General features: G+C 41.3%; 1 protein-coding gene across 1 annotated transcript in view; it reads right to left on the minus strand.

Moving 5' to 3' along the window:
• The window catches only part of EIF2AK2 (eukaryotic translation initiation factor 2 alpha kinase 2), a 294,290-nt gene that overhangs the window by 50,368 nt on the left and 218,037 nt on the right, over positions 1-25,885 (minus strand). The window contains exons 10-11 of the mRNA XM_069234526.1: positions 11,521-11,713; positions 1,379-1,510 (exon numbers count right to left, since the gene is read on the minus strand). Of these exons, the coding sequence (XP_069090627.1) occupies positions 1,379-1,510; positions 11,521-11,713 (325 nt within the window). The remainder of the gene's footprint in view (positions 1-1,378; positions 1,511-11,520; positions 11,714-25,885) is intronic.

Below are 25,885 nucleotides of genomic sequence, written 5' to 3' on the forward strand. Positions count from 1 at the left end.
ATCATGTCATCCTGCAGATGTACATTTTAAAATAATCCCTGATTAGTGGAAATATGTCAGTTCAGTCCTCTACTGATGTACAGGAACTTGTTCAAGAAATGTAATATTCTAATATAAATTTATATTTTCAAATTAGCTAAATATTAACCACAAACAACGACCGTGCAGAATCATTTTGGAATATAAACTCACTCTATGCCCCCAACACCAATATAAATCAAATACAATTGAAGATATGAGCTAAATGTACTTTCTACTACGTTTCCTTATTTAAAAATACAAACTCACTAGACTCAAGACAAAAAATCTTAGGGCCATATTTATACTCTGTTTGCGCCGGATTTGCGTCGTTTTTTTTAACGCAAATTCGACGCAAAACGAACTCCATATTTATACTCTGGCGTTAGACGCATCTAGCGCCAAAGTTCATGGAGTTTGCGTCATTTTTTAGCGTGGACACCTACTTTGTGTTAATGATATGCAAGGTAGGCGTTCCCTTCTAAAAAATTACTCCGAGGCATGTGCGCCGTATTTACACTCCCGGGCGTTATTTTACGCCCGGGAGTGGGCGGGTCAAAAAAATGACGTCTAGCCGCGTGAGCGTCGTTTTTTAACGCCTGCTCAGGGCAGGCGTTAAGGGACCTGTGGGCTCGGAAGGAGCCCAAAGGTGCCCTCCCATGCCCCCAGGAACACCCCCTGCCACCCTTGCCCACCCCAGGAGGACGCCCAAGGATGGAGGGACCCACCCCTGGGACATTAAGGTAAGTTCAGGTAAGTATTTTTTTTAAAAATAAATTTAGGCATAGAGGGGCCTGATTTGTGCCCCCCTACATGCCACTATGCCCAATGACCATGCCCAGGGGACAAAAGTCCCCTGGGCATGGCCATTGGGCATGGGGGCATGACTCCTGTCTTTGCTAAGACAGGAGTAATTTCAATGGGGGTTGGGAGTAAAAAAAAATGGCGCAAATCGGGTTGAGGCGAATATTTTGCCTCAGCCTGACTTGCCCTATTTTTTGACGCCCAAACTCCATTTTCCCCTACGCCGGCGCTGCCTGGTGTAAGTCATTTTTTTTGACGCACACCAGGCAGCTCCGTCGGCTAACGCCGGCTAACGTCATTGAATAAATACGGCGCCCGCATGGCGCTTCAGAATGGCGTTAGCCGGCGTTAGATTTTTTGACGCACAACTGCGTTGGCGCAGTTGTGTGTCGAAAAGTATAAATATGGGCCTTAGTGTTTAAATAATGTAACAAAGTTAACAAAGACACCCGCACTACAATGCTACAACTGTTTTCAAAGAAGCAACATTAATGCTGAACAATTGTTAATATCAAATGCACCCTACATTTTAACGAGAACAAGTGTAAAAATGTACCTTTTGTTCAGGGCTCATGTAAGTTCTTGTTCCAACGCCTTTGGTCCGATCCCGGTCAAGGTTAATTGTGGTTACAAGCCCAAAATCACCTATTTTAATGTTCATTTCCTCGTCTAAAAATATGTTTGAAGGCTAAAACAGACAATTAGAAAAAGATTTTGAGATTAATGTGATTTTTTATTTGCATAGTGAATTAATTGTACATTGAAATGTATTCTGCATTACAGTAGAGCTAGAAAATCGATGTTTGGGAATGGCAAGAGAAACAAACATTGGCAAAGCCAATAGGTATGGCTTGTATCTGCAATACAAAATAAATTATTACAAGCCTACTGCAGTGTATAAACAAAGCACAAACCAATGGCTTTGTGTATGCAATGCATCTATGAGATACAGAATGCAAGGTGTGAATTCACAGTGCCTTTGGAATGTAAAATACAGGGAGTGCAGAATTATTAGGCAAGTTGTATTTTTGAGGATTAATTTTATTATTGAACAACAACCATGTTCTCAATGAACCCAAAAAACTCATTAATATCAAAGCTGAATATTTTTGGAAGTAGTTTTTAGTTTGTTTTTAGTTTTAGCTATGTTAGGGGGATATCTGTGTGTGCAGGTGACTATTACTGTGCATAATTATTAGGCAACTTAACAAAAAAAAATATATACCCATTTCAATTATTTATTATTACCAGTGAAACCAATATAACATCTCAACATTCACAAATATACATTTCTGACATTCAAAAACAAAACAAAAACAAATCAGTGACCAATATAGCCACCTTTCTTTGCAAGGACACTCAAAAGCCTGCCATCCATGGATTCTGTCAGTGTTTTGATCTGTTCACCATCAACATTGCGTGCAGCAGCAACCACAGCCTCCCAGACACTGTTCAGAGAGGTGTACTGTTTTCCCTCCTTGTAAATCTCACATTTGATGATGGACCACAGGTTCTCAATGGGGTTCAGATCAGGTGAACAAGGAGGCCATGTCATTAGATTTCCTTCTTTTATACCCTTTCTTGCCAGCCACGCTGTGGAGTACTTGGACGCGTGTGATGGAGCATTGTCCTGCATGAAAATCATGTTTTTCTTGAAGGATGCAGACTTCTTCCTGTACCACTGCTTGAAGAAGGTGTCTTCCAGGAACTGGCAGTAGGACTGGGAGTTGAGCTTGACTCCATCCTCAACCCGAAAAGGCCCCACAAGCTCATCTTTGATGATACCAGCCCAAACCAGTACTCCACCTCCACCTTGCTGGCGTCTGAGTCGGACTGGAGCTCTCTGCCCTTTACCAATCCAGCCACGGGCCCATCCATCTGGCCCATCAAGACTCACTCTCATTTCATCAGTCCATAAAACCTTAGAAAAATCAGTCTTGAGATATTTATTGGCCCAGTCTTGACGTTTCAGCTTGTGTGTCTTGTTCAGTGGTGGTCGTCTTTCAGCCTTTCTTACCTTGGCCATGTCTCTGAGTATTGCACACCTTGTGCTTTTGGGCACTCCAGTGATGTTGCAGCTCTGAAATATGGCCAAACTGGTGGCAAGTGGCATCGTGGCAGCTGCACGCTTGACTTTTCTCAGTTCATGGGCAGTTATTTTGCGCCTTGGTTTTTCCACACGCTTCTTGCGACCCTGTTGACTATTTTGAATGAAACGCTTGATTGTTCGATGATCACGCTTCAGAAGCTTTGCAATTTTAAGAGTCCTGCATCCCTCTGCAAGATATCTCAGTATTTTTGACTTTTCGGAGACTGTCAAGTCCTTCTTTTGACCCATTTTGCCAAAGGAAAGGAAGTTGCCTAATAATTATGCACACCTGATATAGGGTGTTGATGTCATTAGACCACACCCCTTCTCATTACAGAGATGCACATCACCTAATATGCTTAATTGGTAGTAGGCTTTCGAGCCTATACAGCTTGGAGTAAGACAACATGCATAAAGAGGATGATGTGGTCAAAATACTCATTTGCCTAATAATTCTGCACTCCCTGTAGTTTCCCATGCTTTGCAACAGCGGTACCTGAAAGGAGGCAGAATGATGCATAAACCAGCCACCAGCATGAGGTAAGAGAGGAAAACTCTTCTGGACGGAACTAAATCAGACTCTATGTATAGTTTAAAGGATTGGTAACAAAAGATTTTGCAGTAAAGTTCTGCAAAAATGTTGAATTCATTTGTGCTTTCAGAAGGCCGGTAAATGTCTACACAGTGTGGACCGGATTAGTTAATCATAATTGAATTATTTTGTTGGTTTGTGTTCAAATATTATCACACTACCTCTTATTTCTAAGGTATCTTCCACACGGAGGTCTTCAGCACATTTCCCACAGTTCAAACTTTAACTGGAACTGATATAATGTTTGAAACTCACTTCACCTTCCTTGCGCTTTGGCTTACACACATTTTATTGTAGCTGCAACATGGAACATTTTGCTCTATTAGGAGATGATTACTTCCTGTGCTGCCAGTATTACTGGTGTCATTCGTTTTTTTTTTAAAGCTATCAGGGAGGATTCACTAATGATCAGTAATTCTAATAAGATGACCAAAGTATCCCTGGAGAAGGAGGACAACAAAATTCTGCTTTACTTGTGGCATGGTAAGACCACCAAATATGCGTTACTTGTTAACATTTCCACCATCTTTTACAACTACTTTACCCTACTGGAGAATATTCTTGTGAGCCTAACCTCGTGTTATGCATTAAATGCCCGTGCAATGTTAAAGTGAGCTTGTGTGGAACTCTCTACGATTTTACACAACAGTTTTGCCATCACTTTCTCCAACATACAAGAAACACATGATTAATTTAATTCACGTTATTACATTTCATCAGATTGCACAAAGTTTAGAGTACGCTGGGGATCTGAAGTGAAGCAACATCCCAAAACTTCAGGATTTGCTTTAGTACCCTGGAGTAATATTTGCCAGTAGCAAACAAAGCATGAATCATTAAAGTAATTTGGGGTATCTAATAGCTTTGAATTCCATTTCAGTCTGTACTTGTCCATAAAGAATCTTCCAAATTAGGTTCCAACCTGTGCATAATTTATAAAAGGGTAAGTGCCATGCCCAGATTTTAACAAGCAGCTTGCTGATACCATTGTTGAATGTTGGGGTGCCGAAAACCAACACATTCTAGTCTTCAGTTCACATCATGCCTTTTTCATCACCTAATGTACTATCCCTTTCCCTATATCATATGGTAGATTTCCTTTCAACACTGTTTTTCCCTTTGCCATGGTGTTTCCGTCTTTCTCATCCTCTTTCTTTCCCCATTTGCTTCTTAACTCTCTCTTGTTTTGGGTCAAAGTCTGCTGATTGCATCATCTAAAAAAAGAGTACTAGTGTGCACCACCTGACATCAGTCTCAAATTAAGCACTGGTTCCAACACAGGAAATAATGGCATACAAGTGTGCTGTGCCTTTATTTGGGGTGATATCCCAAAACCATTCCCAGGATGCTTATTTCCAGTTTAGGGAGGACCTGGTCTGGCAGTTCGCACTGGACAGTTCCCGTGGGAGCAGGGTCAAGACTGATTTGCATACGGGTGGTTTCTAACTAGAATGGCATAGCCAGCAAAAAAAGACAAATGGATTTAGGCCAGGCACAGATCTGTGACTGTGGGTGAATGTTTAATTTGTTCAGCATTCCGTCCATCATCCATTCATTTTGCATTTGTTGCCCTAAGTAAGAAGTATATGCCCAGATGTTGGTCCTGTGCTCACTATGCCACCAAATTCAAGCCAGCCTGGCTGATGAGGGGTGATACCCCGAAACCGGTCCCGGGATGCTTGTTTCCGGTCCTCGGAGGACCTGTCCTGGCAGTTCGGGGTGGGCTGTTTCCATGGGCAGCAGTGTCAAGACTGATTTGCATATAGCTGGGTCTAAACTGGAATGGCATGGTGAGCAAAAAATGATTGGATTAAGGCCCAGATGTGTGACTGGGGATGAATGATTGATTTGTTCAGCATTCCATCCAACGTTCTTTTTTTTGCATTTGCCACCTCTATTTTGCAGCCTCTGTGTAAACATTTCTTCTGTATTTATGTTTGGTTTTGTGTAATTCCCTTGAGCTCTTGTGTGTGTGTTTTGCTCACATCCCTCGAGTATTTCTTTGTCCAAAGTTCCATCTCGTCAAAGCCAGAGGCACATTTCCTTTTGTCATTGCTTGGTTTAGCCGTTGCTGTACTATTTGAGACACTTCTGAATTTTCTTGAACCTGATTTGCCAGAAGGCTGACCTTGTTTGAAATTCCTTTAAGTTGGCAAAAAGATTGTGATTGATGATGGTAGTGTTTCAAAGTTTGAGGTGCCTCTAAGGCTTCATCTATCGTGAGTCAAAATGTAAGCAATCATGCCAACTTTTTTGACCTCTTATAACAAATACTATCTAGGTGACCCAGTGGAAGAAATAGAAAGTAACCCTATCAACCTTGAAAACATGACGAACATAAGAGATAAATAGCAAAGAAGCATGTTTTCCAGGAGCTTCTAGAGCAAAAAAATAGAAGCTCAGTATCAGAAACCTTTTTTCATTTTTATTGGCTTTTCAAAACCACATTGAATGTGGCACCTTCACGTCAAATACAAGTATCACTGAACACAAAGAAAGAATACAGGTCAGCATCGAACAAAATGTGAATGGCGCAACATCCTAATAAAATAGACATATAAAGAAATAGAGAGGATGAACAAATGCCATGTCAGATAATACAGTGAGCACAAAAGTATTTACGAAGGTGCAACCCACCCTATGGGTAAAAGGGTGTGAAGAGTATGGGGAAGGGGTGAAACAATAAGAAAGGGAAGAGCAGGAAGGTAGATGAGAAGGAGCAAGCAAAGGATTAGGAAAATGTTTGGGATGAGAAAAAAGGGAAAAATCCTCACACTACATTTCAAAATAATGATGTGACCTTATCAGTATTAATTGAGGAACAGCATCAAAGACTGCGGGGCAGGCTATACAAGGACTCTCCAAATCTGTATTAAAAATACAAGCAGGCCTAATTTACTGATGCATTCAAATGACAAATGAGAAGCAATAGGAGGAAAGAAGTTAACAGGGAGGGCACTTAACCATCGCCATAACATCATTATGCAAACAAATGGTGCATTTCCGAAAAATATAAGCAGTCCAAGAGAAACATCAAGGAAATCAGCAAATGGCCTAAAACACGAAAAAAGGCACTTGTGCATCATACATCACTACAGTGACAATATCAGCCAGGAAATAACCGTTCATAATATACTAACATTATGTCAGGTAGTTGTGATGGAGAAATAAGTAATAATGTGTAGAAATGATTGTAATAACTATACTGTCATAAAGGATACCCGAATGTCTTCTAATTTCCATTCACGCAACGTCGTGCAGCAGACAAGTTGCTGCGCTGCATCGCTTGAATGGGAGAGAGTTGAAAAGGGCCATATCTAGTAAGATCTCTCCCCGTGCGCTCGTGGCAGCCTAGCGATAGTGCAGGCACACTTGCACCATGGTGCCTGCATTATAGGTACGATTGTTTTTTGTTCAGGACGGGATACCTTCCTGGAAAAAACAAAATAAAATCATAAACAACATTTTCCTCTTTCTACGTGTGCTGCAATATCCAGCACACATACAAAGAGGAAGTAACAAAGAGAAATAAAGATACAACTACTTTAGGGAGGCTTAACTTTTTGACACACTCCCAGGTTTACGTGCAAGTCTTTTTAAATCTGGGAGTGTTTTCAAAATCCCTTGATGGATGCATAGAAATGCCCATGTTCCACTCATGTAACGCATCTTTGAGCTGTCTTGCGCGACTTTTTATTCACTTAGGGCCAGATGTAGCAACAAAGCAAATTGCGACTTGCAATTTGCGAGTCCGTGCGACTCGCAAATTGCAAGTCGCAATTTGCTATACAGAAAGGTGTCTCAGACACCTTCTGCAACTCGCAATGGGGTCGCAAAGACCCACCTCATTAATATTAATGAGGTGGGTCGCAGTTTGCGACCCCATTGCGAGTATGGGCACTCACGGGGATGGTGGCCTGCTGGAGTCAGCAGACCACCATGTCCGTGACTGCTTTTTAATAAAGCAGTTTTTTTTTCAATCTGCAGCCCGTTTTCCTTAAAGGAAAACGAGCTGCACTTGGAAAAAAAGCCCGAAACCTTTAGGTTCGTTTTTTTTCCATTCACAAAGGGGAAGGGGTCCCCTGGGGACCCCTTCCCGTTAGGGACTGGGTTACCATCTACTTCAAGTGGATGGTAACTGCGATTTCATTTGCGACCGCTTTCGCGGTCGCAAATGAAATTGAATAGCATTGCGAGTCGCAAATAGGAAGGGAACACCCCTTCCTATTTGCAAATCGGAAATGCATTTTGCTAGTCGGATCCGACTCGCAAAATGCATTTCTGCATAGCAGAGAGGCTTTTGCGCTTCGTAAACTGCGTTTTTCGCCGTTTGCGAGGCGCAAACCCTTTGCTACATCTGGCACTAAACCACGTAAAGTGGCCTTGTGTGGCTTAGTAGATGCCGAAAAGAATTTTGAGTGCGGCCTGTGCCATAAAAGTGATTAAACCCTTTTACAAAATGTTAGTAAATCTGTCCCTTAGTCTGTAAATCATTCTCTCATGAGCGGCTAATGCCATAACTCCCAGAAGCTAGTTCCCGTACATTGGGGGTATTAGGGATTATTACTTTTGAAGAATGCATACGTTTCAGACAGCCAACTATCTTCTTTCATGTTTATGTGTCCTTTGATGTCTAATCTATCATGAAGTAGACTTGAGGAGGCATAAATTACAATGTTCAATCTGCTGGACACATTCAATACTTCCTAAATTCTATTCCAGTAGGTAAGGAGCGCAGTGCAGGACACAGGAGATGTACTATGCCACAGTCTGCATGAGTGTGGTCATAGATGCAGATGAGACCAGTGCCAACCGTTTGTCACCATTAAACTTTTTTAGTTCTATGTTAATGATAATTATTTTCAGTTTCAATGCCATACAGCCGTACAGAAGCTAGCCTTACTGAATGCAAGAACAGTTGAAAAGTTCTGTGCTGTTTGTCGAGTGTTACCAAAATCAGTATTTATGATTTTGGAACTTGTGCTTTCTGGTTGAATGCTCTGCACTAAGGGTTTGCTACCTTGCTGGAAAATGTATCTGGTAAGTTACCATTTTAATTGTTCAACAGTCAACACTACCAAGTCAGCACTGCCAAGTAAGGCTGAGGGCCTCCGAAAAGCTTTAATGGAAGTAAAATATCATGATGTCAGGAAAGTATGTCACTGAAAACTAAACTGTGTAAATGAAGAAGATTAACTCATTGAAAAACAGTCAGTATTTTACTGTTAAATGAAGACTGAAAATACAATTAAAGAGGCAAGGAATGCATGTACCATGATGCTATGGTGCCTAAATGAATTCAGTCTTACTGAAGGCGAATACTTTTTGGAAATGTCTGTGCTGTTTTGCCGGAGTGCTACCACCATCTCTTTGTGTATTTGATTGCTTTCCACATCTATTATACATTTCATTGTTCCTAGTCTGTGAAAAATATGTTGTCCATGACAGTTTTCTATGTGCTTTAATATAGTTGAGTCATAGTTGACTCATTGTTCTGTTGTATTTACAATGTTACTTATTTTAAAATATTTGTAAATAATTACATTTAATGTAGTTGTTTCTATGGTATGCAGAGGGAATTTCTATATACAATCCATATTTTTAAATGTGCTTTATAATTTCTTTATATTTAACTTTCAAAAGTTTTATTTTGAAATCAGTTGACTTTCATGCAGGGAGGTGCAACTGCTGACTAAGAAAGTGGGAGAAGTAGAAGAATAAGAAATTATAACAGCCTCTGTGTCTAATGCCCAAGGCTGATCATGGGCGGCAAGGTGCAGATCATTCCAGAGTTGGACCCAAACATGTTCATACTCATGGGGAAATTCTCCTGGGACAAAAAAATTGGTTTAAACACATTCTGGCGAGGATGCCACGACAAACTATTGGATCTGGCACATCCTCTCAGAAACTATTTGGAAATGGCACTTTCGCCAAAGACACCAATGCAATGATTAGTCATGACGTTCTGGTGGAATGGGCCAGTGGGATATTTGCTTGCTGGGCAACGCTAACTGCACTTTGTCGAGAGAGGGATGAAGATCCATCTTAATCAGGCAGGTTCCCAAGCTGGGCTACCTTGTGACAACTGAAAGCAGGCTCTGGCTGAGAGTTTCCTATTGGGGATCCCTTAGTAAAAGCACTAATACATTTTTTGTAACTACTTTCACAGACGTGGATAAGAACATCTTCAGCAATCACCCTTTTTTCAGAGACTGAATGTGGTAGAGGGCCACAACTGTGACCACTCAGGGTTCCCAAAATTTTAACACTGGCAAGTGATGTGGTGGATATGATCAACACAAGTTTGCCACTCTCTTTCCTTCCATAGCTTGAAGTGTTCTATGCAGTTTCTGGGGCAACAGACATAAAGGGGACTCCTTCAAGGTCGGATTTACAGATGTGAAGTCACTGGATCAAATATGTTTAGAGGACAAAACAAAGCAATTTTTGACCAACTGGAAAATAATAATGTGAGATGTGAGGGTACTCAAGACAATACAGGCTTTCACCCGGAATTTTATGGCACCTCTGAGCAGGCAGATTGGCCTTGAGATATCTGCTTCAGGCAATAACAAAGAACTCTAACGGAGGTGGAGGTACCCTTACTTCTGAAATGCTGGATGAAACACAGAAAAGATTGTTGTGCCTTCCTGAAAATGACAATCTGTCTGCTTTCCATTACATCAACAGACTAGGCAGGACCAAGTTGAGAGCTGTGGTGAAGGACTTCCAGTATTACTGTCTGGAACACAATGTACCAGTGACGCTGAAATAGCTTCCTGGCGAGGCCAATGTAATCAGAGACTAGACCTCCAGACATCTGGTAGATTCAGGCGACTGGAGATAATGTCCAGTGGTTTTCCAGCATCATAAAACTCACTGGTGCCCATGCAAGACAGATTTCATTTTTACCTCCAGGTTGAACTGCTAGTTAAAACAGTTTTATAGTTGGCTTCCAAACCCATATGGGGAGCTCCAGATGCCTTCCTCCAGAACTGGCAGAGAAGTCTTTATGGGGCCTTCCTCTTCTTTCATAATGATAACGAGACTGAATTCTCACCCGACACCTCAAAACTCAGAATTGGTTTCAGTGATACTATTATGGACCTCATAAGTCAGGTTTCTAGCTCTGCTGGAATCAATAGTGGCACATATGAACAAACTTCTCCAATCTCTACAAGTTCTAAAAAAAATCCAGGATGGAATTTTCATCTCCTTACAACATCAAACCAACTTTATCTAGTTGGCCGGCATCTGGAGATGCTGGAAAGCTCTATGCCTTTCACAATCAGCAACCTTTTACATAAAAAAACTGGGGTGGAATAAGGCCCTGGAATAAGACCCTTGGCTTTATCTCGGACCCTAGAACTCCACACAGTGCACTCCCCTTTAGATAAATTGCTTAATTAGTGCCCATGGTTAGCTGCAGCTTGCAGAGACCAACTTTAACAATCTTTCTCTTCCAAAGATAAAATGTCCTCTTTTTAATAAAGCAAAGTGATTTTCTTGTAGATTTTTACATTCTCAGATTTTTTCTCGTCTTTTTATAATAGACAACTTAAGAGCACAGCCTAGTATTTCCCATTTCACTTACTTTTTTCAATAAACATTTTATTTTCTGAAGCTAACTGCCTCAAACTAAATATGTAATGTAAAATACATATTATGTAGTATGTGTGATATGATTTTATACTGCCTACTTAATAAACTACTCAGTGTTCAGCCTTGGGGTTTGAAAGAGTTAGAGAGAGAGCAAGAGAGCTGCAAGACAGTGACAGATGACAGCAGTTTACACCCAAATTACCTCAACCCATTACTTTCACTTACAACTATATTGACCTGACCTAGATACCGACCAGGCAGCAGCAACTAAATTGCTAGAGAAGGAGTAGTACATGGTGAAATATTTATGATGCTCAAGGAAATGGCCATGGTTCATGTAGTTGTCAGTCATGGTTCTGAGTGTATTGATCACAACATACATATATATATTTATAAATATTTATATTTTTACCTTGAGATCTCTGTGAATTAAGCCTTTTGAATGAATATATTTCACTCCCTCGACGATTTGCTGAAATGTACCCAATGATTCTGACGTGTCAATATCCTTTCCCTTCCTCTCGTCAATCCAATTCTTTAAAGTTCCCTTCTCACAAAGTTCCATTTTGATGAAAAGGGCTTCACATAATATCTTACAATTTTCACTGCATAAAAGGTGAAAAAAGCAATTAAAAAACAAAGTACAAAAGTTGCAAATAAACATCTTACATAAAATGACTGCCACATATATTGAATAGACTTTGAAGAAAATGTTTTGGTAATATGTGTTAAAACAAGTGTTCGTTTTTACATGCTCGTTAATGTTCCATTCTTTTCCTCCTTCAGAATCAGAATGATCGGAATGCAGTTCTGGCCCTAAGCAGGTCACTGATAATAATCAAGTTACTCACCTGCCACTACAGTTCTCCACCATTGGTGTGTTACATGAATTCACATGCTTGCATCATTTCCTATTGTCGAGCTGAGAGCACAAAGGTAACCTTTAAACAACAATAACTCCATTAAACTACCTGGAAGGCATACTAAATGTGGTTATTTAGTGACATAATCACCACAATTAAAAAGGGAGAAATTTTGTCGAGGGAATTGACAGTTAACTAAACCATACTCCTTAACAACAGAAGCCACGATATGTCAGATTTCGATCGCAAATGCTTGAAAGGATACGTGCATACTGAGCCCCTGAAAGGGGAGGAGGGAAGGTCACATGAATCTATGAAAGATACCAACACCAATAACCTGTTTTTACTAGTAAATGACTTGTTTCTTCTACTGTATTTGTTCTATCATTGATTCACACACTTGAATCAGAATAGCACACAATATATGAACATGCACAGGTATGTATATGCAATGGTTGACGAGAATCAGATAATGTTTACCTTATTGCTAATCTCTCTACTTACACTTGTGCAGCTCCATTCTCCAAACAGTAGTGCTTTATGAAGGTATGGCAGTTATTCTGTGTGGCTACCCTAGCATACTGAGCCCCTGTTGTAGTGGTGCCTCTTAGTGAGTGTGCTGTAAGTGCCTTAAAGGGACTGAGTAAGTTTTATTTGGCAGCAAAATGATGGTTGCTCCTTTCCACTTTGCAATTATCTTTGGACAGGGCCACATCCCTTGCAAGGAGCCACAAAAGATACTAACAACGGGTCTGTTCTTCTCAAAACACCTTACTTTTCTCGATGTAGAGGTCGAGGTACCTGTGAATGTTAAGAAAATGATGATGTATATGCGCTAGAACAAAACGATCCAGCAACCGAGTATTATGACACATCAGGGCTTTCACCACCCAGAGGGTAGGTTTTTCCGAGCCTGCTGGGGTCATGTGGCTCAGACAAACTCACTTACTGAGGTATCTTATAGATGTGCCTTTTCCTCCATTGTGTTTGACGTAGTGCTGTTGACAAGTTAATGATACAGAGACGAAGACATATTATTACACTCACTTACGCCTCACCGTATATGATTAGCATACTCTCCACCAGGTACATTTTAAGTATATTGCAAAACACCTCAGAGTTTAATGCCCTTAAAAACAGCTGAATGATCACATAATTCCTTGGTGACTTAAAAAATCTTGATAATGTACAGATAGTGGTACATTTTCGCATGTGTAATCTGAAAGGCAGACACTATTAGAAGTCTGGGGTATGCATGTTTGGTTGGGAATGATAGAAATGAAGCCTCCTTGTCGTTCTTGTACAGAAATGATCTCAAGGATAAATTTGATATCCCCAAGGAAAGAATACATAGGCTTCCATTTACAACAATTTAGGATAGGCTTACCAATTTACATCCAGGACATGAAAGATATCTTTCTCAAAATACAGGAAATCCAATGGCAGGTAGAGTAACTTTTGTAAACAAGTGATTTAATGAACCTCTATGAATTAGAAATAAGGAATGTTAGAGTTGTGGCTAACCAACAATTTTCACCTTTAACAGAGAAATCTATATCCATTACAAGCACCTGAAACGGGAGCTAAATTTGCACCACGTATGCCTGGCTGTTTAGGGGGCAGGCTGAAATACTTTGGCTCCTGGATATTAACATAAAAGAATATATATCACACATCATCATGTAACACACATACATTGATGACTTTCTGGTGATCTGTCAAAGCACACAAACACTCCTACAGCAATATAAAGAGATAATAACTCTAATGCAACTCACACCATATATTTCAAAATCAAAGGTGAACTTTCTGGACCAAGCCATGTTCATTGAGGACAGCAAGCTCAAAACTACCACACAGAAAACTGACAGCAGTGAATTCTAGCCTTCAGGCCCAAGAGCTGCCACCCCCCATGTCAACAGTATACCACATTTGGAAATGATGCATATCAGAGGGAACTGCAATGGATTGTGAACGTTTAAAAAAAAAGATCTTTGGGGCACAGCAGGGATACCCTGACCAAGTAGCCCTTGTGGGGTGGTCCCAGAACGACAACTCTGGGGCAGCAATACATAAATAAAAAATACAAAATACTGTCACAGTCCCGCAGAACCAGGAGAGACCAAAAAAGAACTGATAAATTAAAATGTAATAACATCCTCCAGGCTGTGCAAAACTGTTTACAGGGAGTGGACTCCCAATACACTATGAAGCCCAACTACGTGGGCAAGCCCCTACTATGGACAGTATGCACGCTGTGTGCAGACTGTGTGTAGCGCCCACTCACTCCAGACACGCAAGCGTTATTAGGTGAGCACAGGTGGTACTCAGTGTGCAGAATATGCGTAGATCTCACTCACTCAAGAAATCGAAGCCCCATTAGGTGGGAGCCACCCACTATGCAGAGTTGACACTCAGGCCCTCATTACAAGCCTTGTGGTCCTAAGACCACCAGACTCACGGTGGCAGTCCGATAGCCACATTATGACAGTGGCGAAAGCGCTATGGTCCGCCGCCCACCAAACTCGTAATGTGCCCTCTGTCTGCAGACTGTGCATAAAGCCCACTCACTTAGGCACCCAAGCCCCCTTAGGAAGACAAGTCTCTACTACCCACACAGCCTTCAATCTCTACTATGCTCTTCAGGCAGAGCCCACTCCCTCCAGATCCAATACTAGAGAGCGGCTGTGCTCTCTCTGTGCAGCTCTTCAAGGAGAGCTCATTCCCTTCACATACTCAAGTCTCCGTACGTAGCAAAGGGACTATTTTATTTTTCACAGAAGTGCACTGCAGCCTACCCCCGAGCCAGGTAAAATGCAGGGTGTGTCCTCTGCTGCTGATTGGCAGCATGGAGGATTGGAGCAGTGACTGGCCAGACACTCCAAAGCGCACGTTAGTTTGGCCGGCTGTCCTGCAACGGTCAGCCTGACATGCACACTTTGAAGCTCTCCAATCTGAGTAGTCTTAGACAGCTGGGTGGAAAGCAAGCACAGGCCTCCATGGCCTGAAGGAGCATCCAGCTAACCTGCTCCATCCAATTCTGGTGCTTCTGTCATGCTGGTTGGTAGCATGAGTGCAATGTCTGGATTGGTGTGGGGAGCTCTTTGACTAAAGCCACAGTCTGCAGTAAAACACCAAGGAGGATGCACAGCCCATGAGTAAGTACCATTCAATTTTATTTATTTCAAACATTTGTGTACTGCTTGTCAGTGTAGTGATTTAGTTTGTGTTTATGATGCTTGTTGATTTGTTTTGGGTGGGCTCTTGGAGGGAGATGTTCTTTTATTTTGGTTGTTTGGAAGGGGGGTTGTTTTATTTTGTGTTCTTTTGGGAAGTGGTGGGGCACTTCACTTGCCCCACCCCTTTCAAAGGCTACCATTTGCCCCTGGTTAGTAAGATTTTTTTACGCAGAAAAAACCTACAAATGAAAAAAACAAAAGATTAAAATTATATTATACTTAGGTGATAATGTCTGTCCTAATGTAATATTTTAAACCTGGAAAACTACTGAGCAAACCATAACTTGCATCCCCACCACACATTCCTGATTACCTCATATATTATATCACTCATGACTTGTTCAGTGGTATAACTGATGACATCACTGATGTCATCATCCACCATACTGGTGTTCAATTTAGTCTACAAAGCAGTACAGCCTTTGAAATAAGCAAATACGTACTAAACAACAGAATCATGTATGGTATAAAAACATATGTGCCTATATAAAATTATTAGACTGTAGTCTCCTGCCTCTAGACAACAAGCCCATATGGTGGCCAGTCCCCTACTGTGCACATCGTATGCAATATGCACACATTTTCACAGAGAGTCCACTACCTCCAGACTCCAAAGCAACATTAGGTGACCAAGCTCCTGTTAAACACAGCCATAACACTGTGAAAAACTCTTCATGGAGAGCCCACTCCAAGCAGGCACCCAAGATACATTAGGTGGTGAAACCCCTACCATATACAGCCTTTGCCAACAGAAGAGCCCTTCACAGAAAGCCCACTCCCTCCAATCACAGATGATCTGCCAACACTCACAATAAGGACTAATGTAAACTGGTGGTACTGAAAGAGCTCCACAGTGGAGACTGGGCCAGAGTAAAGTTGGAAGCCGATGGTAGGCTTTCCCAGAAGATCAGCATTAAAAATGTTCCACAACGTGCAACGGCAAGGTTGTGTGAGGGCCCCCAACTCTTTTCGTTCGGTACCTAGCTGACCTCCAAAAACACTATTAGGTACTCACTCATTTTCTCCTAAAACGGAGGGTTACCACATATCATGTCTGCTTTATGTCTGCTTTATGCTTGTTAATATGACTCATACACAAATTGGCTTACAAAGGAAATAGGTGGAGTTTGAAAAGTACTGCATGAAAAATAAGTTTATAATTAAGTCAGATAAAACCAAAACTATGACCTTTGATAAGAAGAGGTACTGCTTCGAAATGGCCTACTGGCCAGCCCTTAATTGAGGAAATGAATATAGGTATTTGTGGATACGTTTTACTAATCCCTTATTTGATCTTCCATATAGGCACCCTAAAGGCAAAATCATTATCAACCATTGGAGGTTTACAGAAATTCAAATGGGAATTTGTTAGACATTTCCTCTACAAGGTGATAGCAGCTTATGAAGCTCTAATTCCCTCTAAAATTCTATATGGAGAAAAATTGCTGGGCTTAGAAAAATCTTTAGACTGGGATAAAGTAGACTGATGTTGTTTAAAAAGCATGTTTCTCCCAAAATGTACATTGGCATCGACTGTTAGGATGGAGGCTGGGCTCCAAACCTGGTCTATAACTATGGGTATATGAACACTAAAGTTTTTGAGGAAATTGCTAGTACCTGAGCAACCCAAGATAGCCACCCTGTGTTGGGATGAGAACATTTCAAGTAATCGTAAGTAGGCTCAGAAGACATTGAAACAGCTGAAGGCAACTCAATCACATTGTAGATCAAGAATTATAATGTGGCATCTTCACTAACCCACTTCAAGAAACTATTATAAATGATGTATGGGTTGGAATAAAGAGAAAGAGGTCTTTGATATTTAAGAGCAAAGCCCTCAGTTGAAGAACTTTTTAAGACCTGGGTAGCCATTGCACCCATGGCCTATCTCGATGATCTCCCAAATCAGCTGTACCCTCTTTAAATGGAATGGGTTTACACCCACTCCATGCACACCCCTCTGGGATGTGTTCTTACAAGAATAAAGATGGTTTGTGTAGATATACACTTCAGAGACATTGTAAGACGGTTCACATAATTTTAGACTGCTGATATTTTTTTTACCTTGAGACAGGACATTTTAAAGCCTATTTTCCTAAAGTATAATATTAGATCAAAATTTGTAGCACTCTGTTTTTTATTTAGAATGCAGTGTTTAGATGTAACATGTGCCTTAGCCAGGTTTATAAACTACAGTGTCGCATATTACTTGTATCCAAAGTAATTGTGTAACCTATGTATGCTCTTAGTTGAGGTTTATTTTAAACACTGTATAAATTATTTCCTGTACATTGTAAGTGATTACATGAGGGGTTTTAAGAGCCATGATCTCAAATAAACAAATGTATTAATTCATTTATCCATTCACTCCCTCAAAGCACCCAAGTCCAAATAGGTGGCTGAGTCTCTACTATGCACAGCGGTAGCCAGTGCACATCTCATCGTGGAAGGCCACTCCCTCCAAACAACCAATCCCTTTAGGTTGGCAAGTCCCTGCTACGCACAATCGCTACAACGGGCACAACTTTTAATGGGGAGTCTAGTAGCTACAGACTCTCAAAACCTGTTTGCTGAGAAAGCTCTACTACGAACTTCCTTTGTCTTGTGGACAACGCTTCTCGGACTGCCCACACCCTACACACATGCATGCCCCCATAGGAGGCTAAGCATTGTGCCAAAGATTTCAATTATTAGCACTACAGAAGCTACTGAAAATTTGCTCTAGATGTAGCTTACTAAATACCTTTCAGTGTCATAAGCGTATAGCACACTGTCACACTCACTGGATTCTGTCATCAATGACGTAATTGAACGTGTCATGCAGCAAGTGAGGTCATAAGCTTTGCACTGAGAGGGACAAGTTAAAGTTAGCTTAGTAAACTATAACTGGTTAAAGTCAGTGTTTTTTCAGGTTTAAAATGTGACTTTAGGGCTGACATTTTCATTTGAGAAAGCTTAACTTGCTTGTGCCTTCATGTATCTTAGAAAACTTGAAATAAAGGAGTAATTAGTTTTCCATGTAAAAAATGTCATTCATGTAAATGTGGTGTACTGAAATATACACAAGTAAAGTGCAAGTATGATAATAACATTTATGTAAACTGCATTTATTATTTTGCGAAGTATGTTTATTTTACAGTATTTTAGAAGTATTATTTCTACAATTGTTTTTATTTGATGTATTCAGGAGAATTGTGCAGAGAATCATTTAAATGAAATGTACGTTATGATTATGATAGCTTGGCTGGTGTGAAGGCCGGAGCTCTTTATGCGATTTTAACATTCAACTCAAAGCTTGTTTTTCTGCATATTAAGCTGCAGGTGCCATGGTATGAGTCTTGGTTTAATAAGAAGTTCTTTGTTTGGAAAGATAAGAGGGCAGGAGTGGCCCAAGGACAAATAGAGCAACTTGGAAGAGTTCAACCGTCAATTAAATGTAAAAATGTACAGCTTTGTTGTTTCAAGATTCAGGATTTAAGTGGGGTTCAATCAGTTACAGAAACAGATTCTCTTTGCTTCCTGGCTGAAGAGGACCCATGCTAGGTATGGATCCCAAACTCTATTTTTCCTAAGTAGCTACTTACATCTCTCGAGAGAATGTGTACTGAGCTTTGTGGTGCTGGCACTTTTCTCTGAAACGCCTTTTGAGTAGAATAGTTGGAAATTTATATTCAATGGTTAGACAAGAAAATTTGATCCTGAGCTTCAAACTTCAAATGCTTTTCATTATTTTCTGCATTAGCGCTATTGAAATATTGGTTCTGCACATGTTCATAAAATTGAATGTTGTGTGACGCTTTAATTCTCCTTTGGTAGTTTTATACGTTTATAATATGGTTCTGAGACTCATTTATGTAACTTTGATTTTGAGTCTTGAATTTTTTTTCAAATGTTAAGATTGTCTCCGAGATTGAATGTGTGACCAAATGGGTTACACTGTAATTAATGATGATTAATTTGTATGTATGTCTCCTCATCCCTTGGAACTGAGAATCAAAGATTCATCGGACCTAAGAATGTAGGAATAGTGTGAACCACTCTATCACACCTAATCATAATAATGCTGTCATTTTTGTTTTTTTTCAGTTTAAATATATATCTATATATACACACACACATATACATGACAGACGAAGTAAGCTCAAGCAAGCCACTTCCCTCCTCGCGATGTAGGTGCCAGGGGCGAATCACTATTCCACTTAAAATACACTTCAAATCTTCAACTTGAAAGGAATAGCGGCATACTGTAGTCCGATATAGTTAGTTTACTGGCAAAGAACAATGCGTTTCAGCTACCTCCATGGCCTTTTTTGAGTTCCATGTATATGTATATATTCACTGAAAAGACAAAGGTTACAGGGACGTTAGGTTCTGAATTTACACGTGCAAACCATGGACATTCAGGTGTTATAGTTAGAGTTATTTCAAGTAACTATAACTCGTGCCCTAGGGTAACTATAACTCGAGCTGCCGCCATGCACAGTTGTCTCATCAATTATTTTGTTATTTTTGCAGTGATATCAATGATCAGCTAGGAGACGTTATCAGTGATGTGATATGTGGAGGAATAAGTTATGCATGGCGAGGGCGCAGGTTATAGTACCCTTATGGCACGAGTTATAGTTACTTGAAATACCATCTGAATTTCTATGATTGTGTGCATCTAAACTCAGAACCTAACTATAACGTCCCTGTAATCATTGTTGGTTTCAGTGACTTTCTAAGGTTTTCAAAAATGCTAATTCCTAACTATAACATTTCTGTAACCTTTGTTTTTTTCAGTGAAGTTCTATGTTTTTTTTGTTCTGTTTTTTAACACAGCAGGGGTTGGCACCTCAGGAGTTAGCTGGAGCTGGGGAAAGCCCTTCCAACTTTAAATTGCTTTGCTGGCCCCAGGGAGGTGGTGGTCCCCAGGGCACTATACAAGAATGGAGGGGGGACTATGCAGCCCCGCTCTAATATTTTTAATAAAACCCTGTGGACGTGGTGGTCCCTGTGACTCCTAGGAGCCATAGGAGGGGGCCGTAAGGCCCCTCCAATTAAAATTTGAGTAGGTCTGTCTTGGGCAGGTGGCGGTCCCCAGGGCTCAAACTGGCCTTGGGGAAGGGAGCTGCATGCACCCCACCTCTCCATCATTTATAATATGCCTGCAGTAAAAAAACACAAAATAAAATGCATTTTTGCCCTGGTGGGGCCCCCTTTTCTTTATTTTTAATTTTGTTGGGCAACCTGGTTTAAGTGTTGGCAGCCAATAAGATTTGACAATTGGGGCTGTTGGATCTGCGGAGGATCCACATCCCTAGATATAGAAATGTGTTTTTCACTTAATATCTCAAAAATTACTGAACACCAACTCACAAAAAGCACGCTTTCTGGAGCAAGCACTAGCTTTCTGCCAACTTTGCTGTCATTCTGTCCAGCGGTTCGGGCTGTAGTCATGTCTAAAATGCCCATAGGGAATTGCATGGAAAAATGTGTTTTGGGACACCCCCCACCTTTTTCTTGGCCCACGCTTGACTAATCACCCTGACACCTTGACGACAGCAGCTGAAGTGGGTGACACACTTGTTTTGAAAATTTTGTGAAGATTCATCAAACTGCTCCAAAGTTATTGGCAAAACTAAAAAAAGCTTTTCCTATGGAAACTAGGGCCTAATTATAACAACCTACTAGCATCTGCCAGTAGATAATATATATGTATACACATATAGCTAGTTAGCTAGCTAGCTCTCGCTCTCTCTCTCTCTCTCTCTCTCTCTCTCTCTCTCTCTCTCTCTCTCTCTCTCTCTCTCTCTCTCTCTCTCTCTCTCTCTCTCTCTCTCTCTCTATATATATATATATATATATATATATATATATATATATATATATATGGAAAATGTCACTTACCCAGTGTGCTGCAGATTCACATGCTGTGCATTATTCCTGCCATCTAGTGTTGGACTCAGAGTGTTACAAGTTGTTTTGCTTCGAAGAAGTGTTTTCGAGTCACAAGAGCGAGTGACTCCTCCTCTTCAGTTCCATTGCGCATGGGCATCGACTCCATTATTAGATTGTTTTCCCGCAGAGGGTAAGGAAGGAGTGATAGCGTATATAGGTAAAAGATGAGAGATGTCCATGCTAATGCAAATCTATATATACATATGTACAAATGTTTGTAACTTAAACGGCTACAGGCTCCCGGGGAGGTGAGAGGGCGCATGTGAATCTGCAGCGCAACATGCCACGAACAGATGTACACTGGGTAAGTGACATTTTCCGTTCAATGGCATGTGTAGCTGCAGATACACATGCTGTGCATAGACTACAAAGCAGTAATCCTCCCCAAAGCGGTGGTTAGCCTGTAGGAGTTGAAGTTGTTTGAAATAATGTTCTTAGTACAGCCTGTCCTACTGTGGCTTGTTGTGTTGCTAACACATCTACACAGTAGTGTTTGGTAAACGTATGAGGTGTACAGATCCCTGTCATTGGTATGTTACCTAGAAAGGCCATTGTTGCTCCTTTCTTTCTAGTGGAGTGAGCCTTTGGTGTAATGCGTAGCTCTCTTTTAGCTTTGAGGTAACAGGTCTGTATGCATTTGACTATCCATCTGACTATGCCCTGTTTGGATATAGGGTCACCAGCATGGGGTTTTTGGAAAGCAACGAACAACTGCTTAGTTTTACAAATTGATTTTGTTCTGTCTATGTAATACATTAGCGCTCTTTTTATGTCTAATGTATGCAGTGCTCTTTCTGCTACCGAGTCTGACTGTGGGAAGAAGACTGGGAGCTCTACTGTTTGGTTTAGATGAAACAGTGAAATGACTTTTGGTAGAAAGAACCACTTTATGTTTGTGTACTTGTATAAATGGTTCTTTGATAGTGAACGTCTGTATTTCGCTAACTCTTCATAGTGAAGTGATGGCTATTAGAAAAGCTACCTTCCAAGTCAAGAATGGGATTTGACAAGAATGCATGGGTTCAAAAGGTGGGCCCATGAGTCGTGTAAGTACAATATTAAGATTCCACGAGGGTACTGGTGGGGTTCTTGGAGGTATGATCCTTTTTAGTCCTTCCATAAAGGCTTTAATAACTGGGATTCTAAAAAGTGACTTTGTGTGTTTAATCTGCAGATAAGCAGAGATTGCAGTGAGATGAATTTTGATGGAAGAAAAAGCTAGATTTGCTTTTTGTAGGTGTGGTAAGTAACTCACAATGTTTTGTATGGAAGCATCTAATGGTGTGATTTGATTTGCTTGGCAGTAGAAAACAAATCCTTTCCATTTATTAGCATAACAATGCCTTGTTTTCGGTTTTCTTGCCTGTTTAATGACTTCCATACAGTCATTTGAAAGGTTTAGATAGCCAAATTCTAAGACTTCAGGAGCCAGATTGCTATGTTGAGCGATGCTGGATTGGGTTGTCTGATCTGTTGTTTGTGTTTTGTTAACAGATCTGGTCTGTTTGGGAGTCTGATGTGAGGTACTACTGAGAAGTCCAACAGTGTGGTGTACCACGGTTGGCGAGCCCATGTTGGTGCTATGAGTATTAGTTTGAGTTTGTTTTGACTCAGTTTGTTGACTAGGAAAGGAATGAGTGGGAGAGGGGGAAAAGCGTAAGCAAATATCCCTGACCAATTGATCCATAGAGCATTGCCCTTGGACTGAGGGTGTGGGTATCTGGATGCGAAATTTTGGCATTTTGCGTTTTGTTTTGGTGCAAACAGATCTATGTCTGGTGTCTCCCAGCGGTGGAAGTAATCCTGTAGAATTTGGGGATGTATTTCCCACTCATGAGTTTGTTGGTGATCCCGACTGAGATTGTCGGCTAACTGATTGTGAATGCCTGGTATATATTGCGCTATCAGACAAATGTTGTTGTGAATCGCCCAATGCCAAATCTTTTGTGCTAGGAGGCATAGTTGTGATGAGTGTGTGTCCCCCTGTTTGTTTAGATAGTACATTGTTGTCATATTGTCTGTTTTGACAAGAATGTGTTTGTGGACTAGAAGGGGTTGAAAAACTTTTAGTGCTAGGGAGACCGCTAGTAGTTCTAAGTGATTTATGTGAAGTTGTTTTTGTTGATTGTCCCATTGACCTTGTATATTGTGGTTGTTGGGGTGTGCTCCCCACCCAATCATGTAAGCGTCTGTTGTAATAATGGCATGAGGCACTGGGTCTTGAAATGGCCGCCCTTTGTTTAAATTTATAGGGTTCCACCATTGAAGCGAAGAGTGTGTTTGGCGGTCTATCAACACTAGATCTTGAAGTTGACCCTGTGCCTGCGTCCATTGTTTTGCTAGGCACTGTTGTAAGGGCCGCATGTGTAGCCGTGCGTTTGGGACAATAGCGATGCATGAGGACATTATGCCTAATAGTTTCATCACAAACCTGACTGTGTACTGGTGGTTTGGTTGTATGCTTGACACTATATTTTGAAACGATTGAACTCTTTGTGGGCTTGGAGTGGCAATTGCTCTTTGCGTGTTTAGTGTGGCTCCCAAGTATTGTTGTATTTGGGATGGTTGCTAGTGAGATTTTTGGTAATTTATAGAAAACCCTAGTTTGTGTAGAGTATCTATTACATATTGCGTGTGACTTTGACACCAGTGTTGAGTGTTGGCTTTTATTAGCCAATCGTCGAGATATGGGAATACGTGCATGAAATGTCTCCTTATATGAGCTGCTACTACAGCGAGGCATTTTGTAAATACTCTGGGTGCTGTTGTTATCCCGAAGGGCAAAACTTTGAATTGGTAACGTCTGCCCTGTATGACAAATCTGAGGTATTTCCTGTGAGATGGATGGATGGGTATGTGGAAATACGCATCTTTTAAATACAATGTTGCCATGTATTCTTCCTGTGTTAGCAAGGGAACTACATCTTGTAGTGTGACCATGTGGAAATGATCTGATTTGATGAAGAGGTTTAACATCCTAAGATCTAAAATTGGTCTTAGTGTTTTGTCTTTTTTGGGAATAAGGAAATATAGGGAGTAAATCCCTGTTCCTTTTTGATGGTGTGGTACTGGTTCTATGGCTTGTTTTGTTAATAGTGCTTGCACCTCTATTTGTAGTAGGTCTAGATGTTGTGCTGACAGTTTGTGCGTCCTTGGGGGAACATCTGGAGGGAAATGTGTGAACTCTATGCAGTAACCATGTTGGATAATTGATAGAACCCATGTGTCCGTGGTTATGTCTGACCAATGTTTGTGGTATTTTGTTAATCTTCTCCCCACTGGTTATGTGTGTTGGGGAAGTGTGACACTGAAGTCACTGCTTGTTATTGGGGGTCTGCTTGGCAGGCATACATTTTCCCCTTGCTCTTGGGTATTGTCCCCTGAATGAGCCACGAAACCCACTCTCTGGTATTGTGACGGCTAGGTGGGTTTTGTTTGAGAGGTGGATGGCTCTGAGGGTTGCTGTCTAAACCCTCCCCTAAACTGTGGCTTCCTAAATGTTCCCCTATACTGGGAAGAGTAGAGCGCGCCCATGGCTTTGGCCGTGTCTGTGTCCTTCTTAATTTTTTCTATTGCAGTGCCCACCTCCGGCCCAAATAGTTGCTGCTGGTTGAACGGCATGTTTAACACCGCTTGCTGTATTTCTGGATTGAAACCAGAACTGCGTAGCCATGCATGCCTCCTGATGGTAACTGCTGTGTTTACAGTTCTTGCTGCTGTATCGGCAGAGTCCAGTGCAGAACGGATTTGGTTGTTTGAGATGGCCAGTCCCTCCTCAACCACCTATTGAGCCCGTTTTTGATGTTCCTTTGATAAATGCTGAATAATATCATGCATTTCGTCCCAATGGGCTCGGTTGTAACAGGCGAGGAGGGCCTGTGAATTGGCGATACGCCACTGGTTGGCCGCTTGCGACGCCACTCTCTTCCCTGCCACTTCGAATTTGCGGCTTTCTTTATCAGGAGGTGGCGCATCTCCTGATGATTGTGAATTTGCCTGCTTTCTTGCGGCTCCCACTTCTACCGAGTCCGGAGGGAGCTGCTGTGTAATGAACACAGGGTCCTATGGGGGTGGTTTATATTTTTTCTCCACCCGCGGTGTAATGGCCCTTCCCTTGACCGGCTCTTGGAAGACTTGTTGTGCATGCTTAAGCATGCCTGGTAGCATGGGCAGACTTTGATATGACGCCTGCGTGGATGCCAGGGTATTTTAAAGAAAGTCATCCTCCAATGGCTCTGAGTGCATAGTAACATTATGGAATGTCGCAGCCCTGGCTAGTACTTGTGTGTAGGATGTGCTATCCTCTGGAGGAGATGGCTTTGAGGGATAGCAGTCAGGACTGTTGTCTGAAACCGGTGGGTCATAGAGGTCCCAGGGATCTGCATCGTCCTGTGTTTGCACTGTATGTGTGGGTGACTGTGCAGTTGGGGTGCCAAATGGTGATCTTGCCCTTGGCGAATGTGGAGGCGATATTTCTGGTGAGAAATGTGGAGGTGGTGTTTTTTCTCTAGCCACCTTTGCTCTTGGCTGCTCAGTTTCAGTCTCTGTTTGAAAAGCCAATTTCCTTTTAAATTTAAGAGGATGGATAGTTTGTATTTTTCCATTATCCTTCTGGATGTGTAATCTTGGTTGACTTTGGTCAAACTCTTCCACATCCAGCTCCTGCTCAAACCTGTGCCTCTCTTTAAGTTGGTGGGTGAGCCCATGTTCTTCTGTATAAGAAGTCTTTTTTGGC

This window comes from Pleurodeles waltl, chromosome 5 (assembly GCF_031143425.1).
Source record: "Pleurodeles waltl isolate 20211129_DDA chromosome 5, aPleWal1.hap1.20221129, whole genome shotgun sequence".
In the NCBI taxonomy this organism is placed as follows: domain Eukaryota; kingdom Metazoa; phylum Chordata; class Amphibia; order Caudata; family Salamandridae; genus Pleurodeles; species Pleurodeles waltl.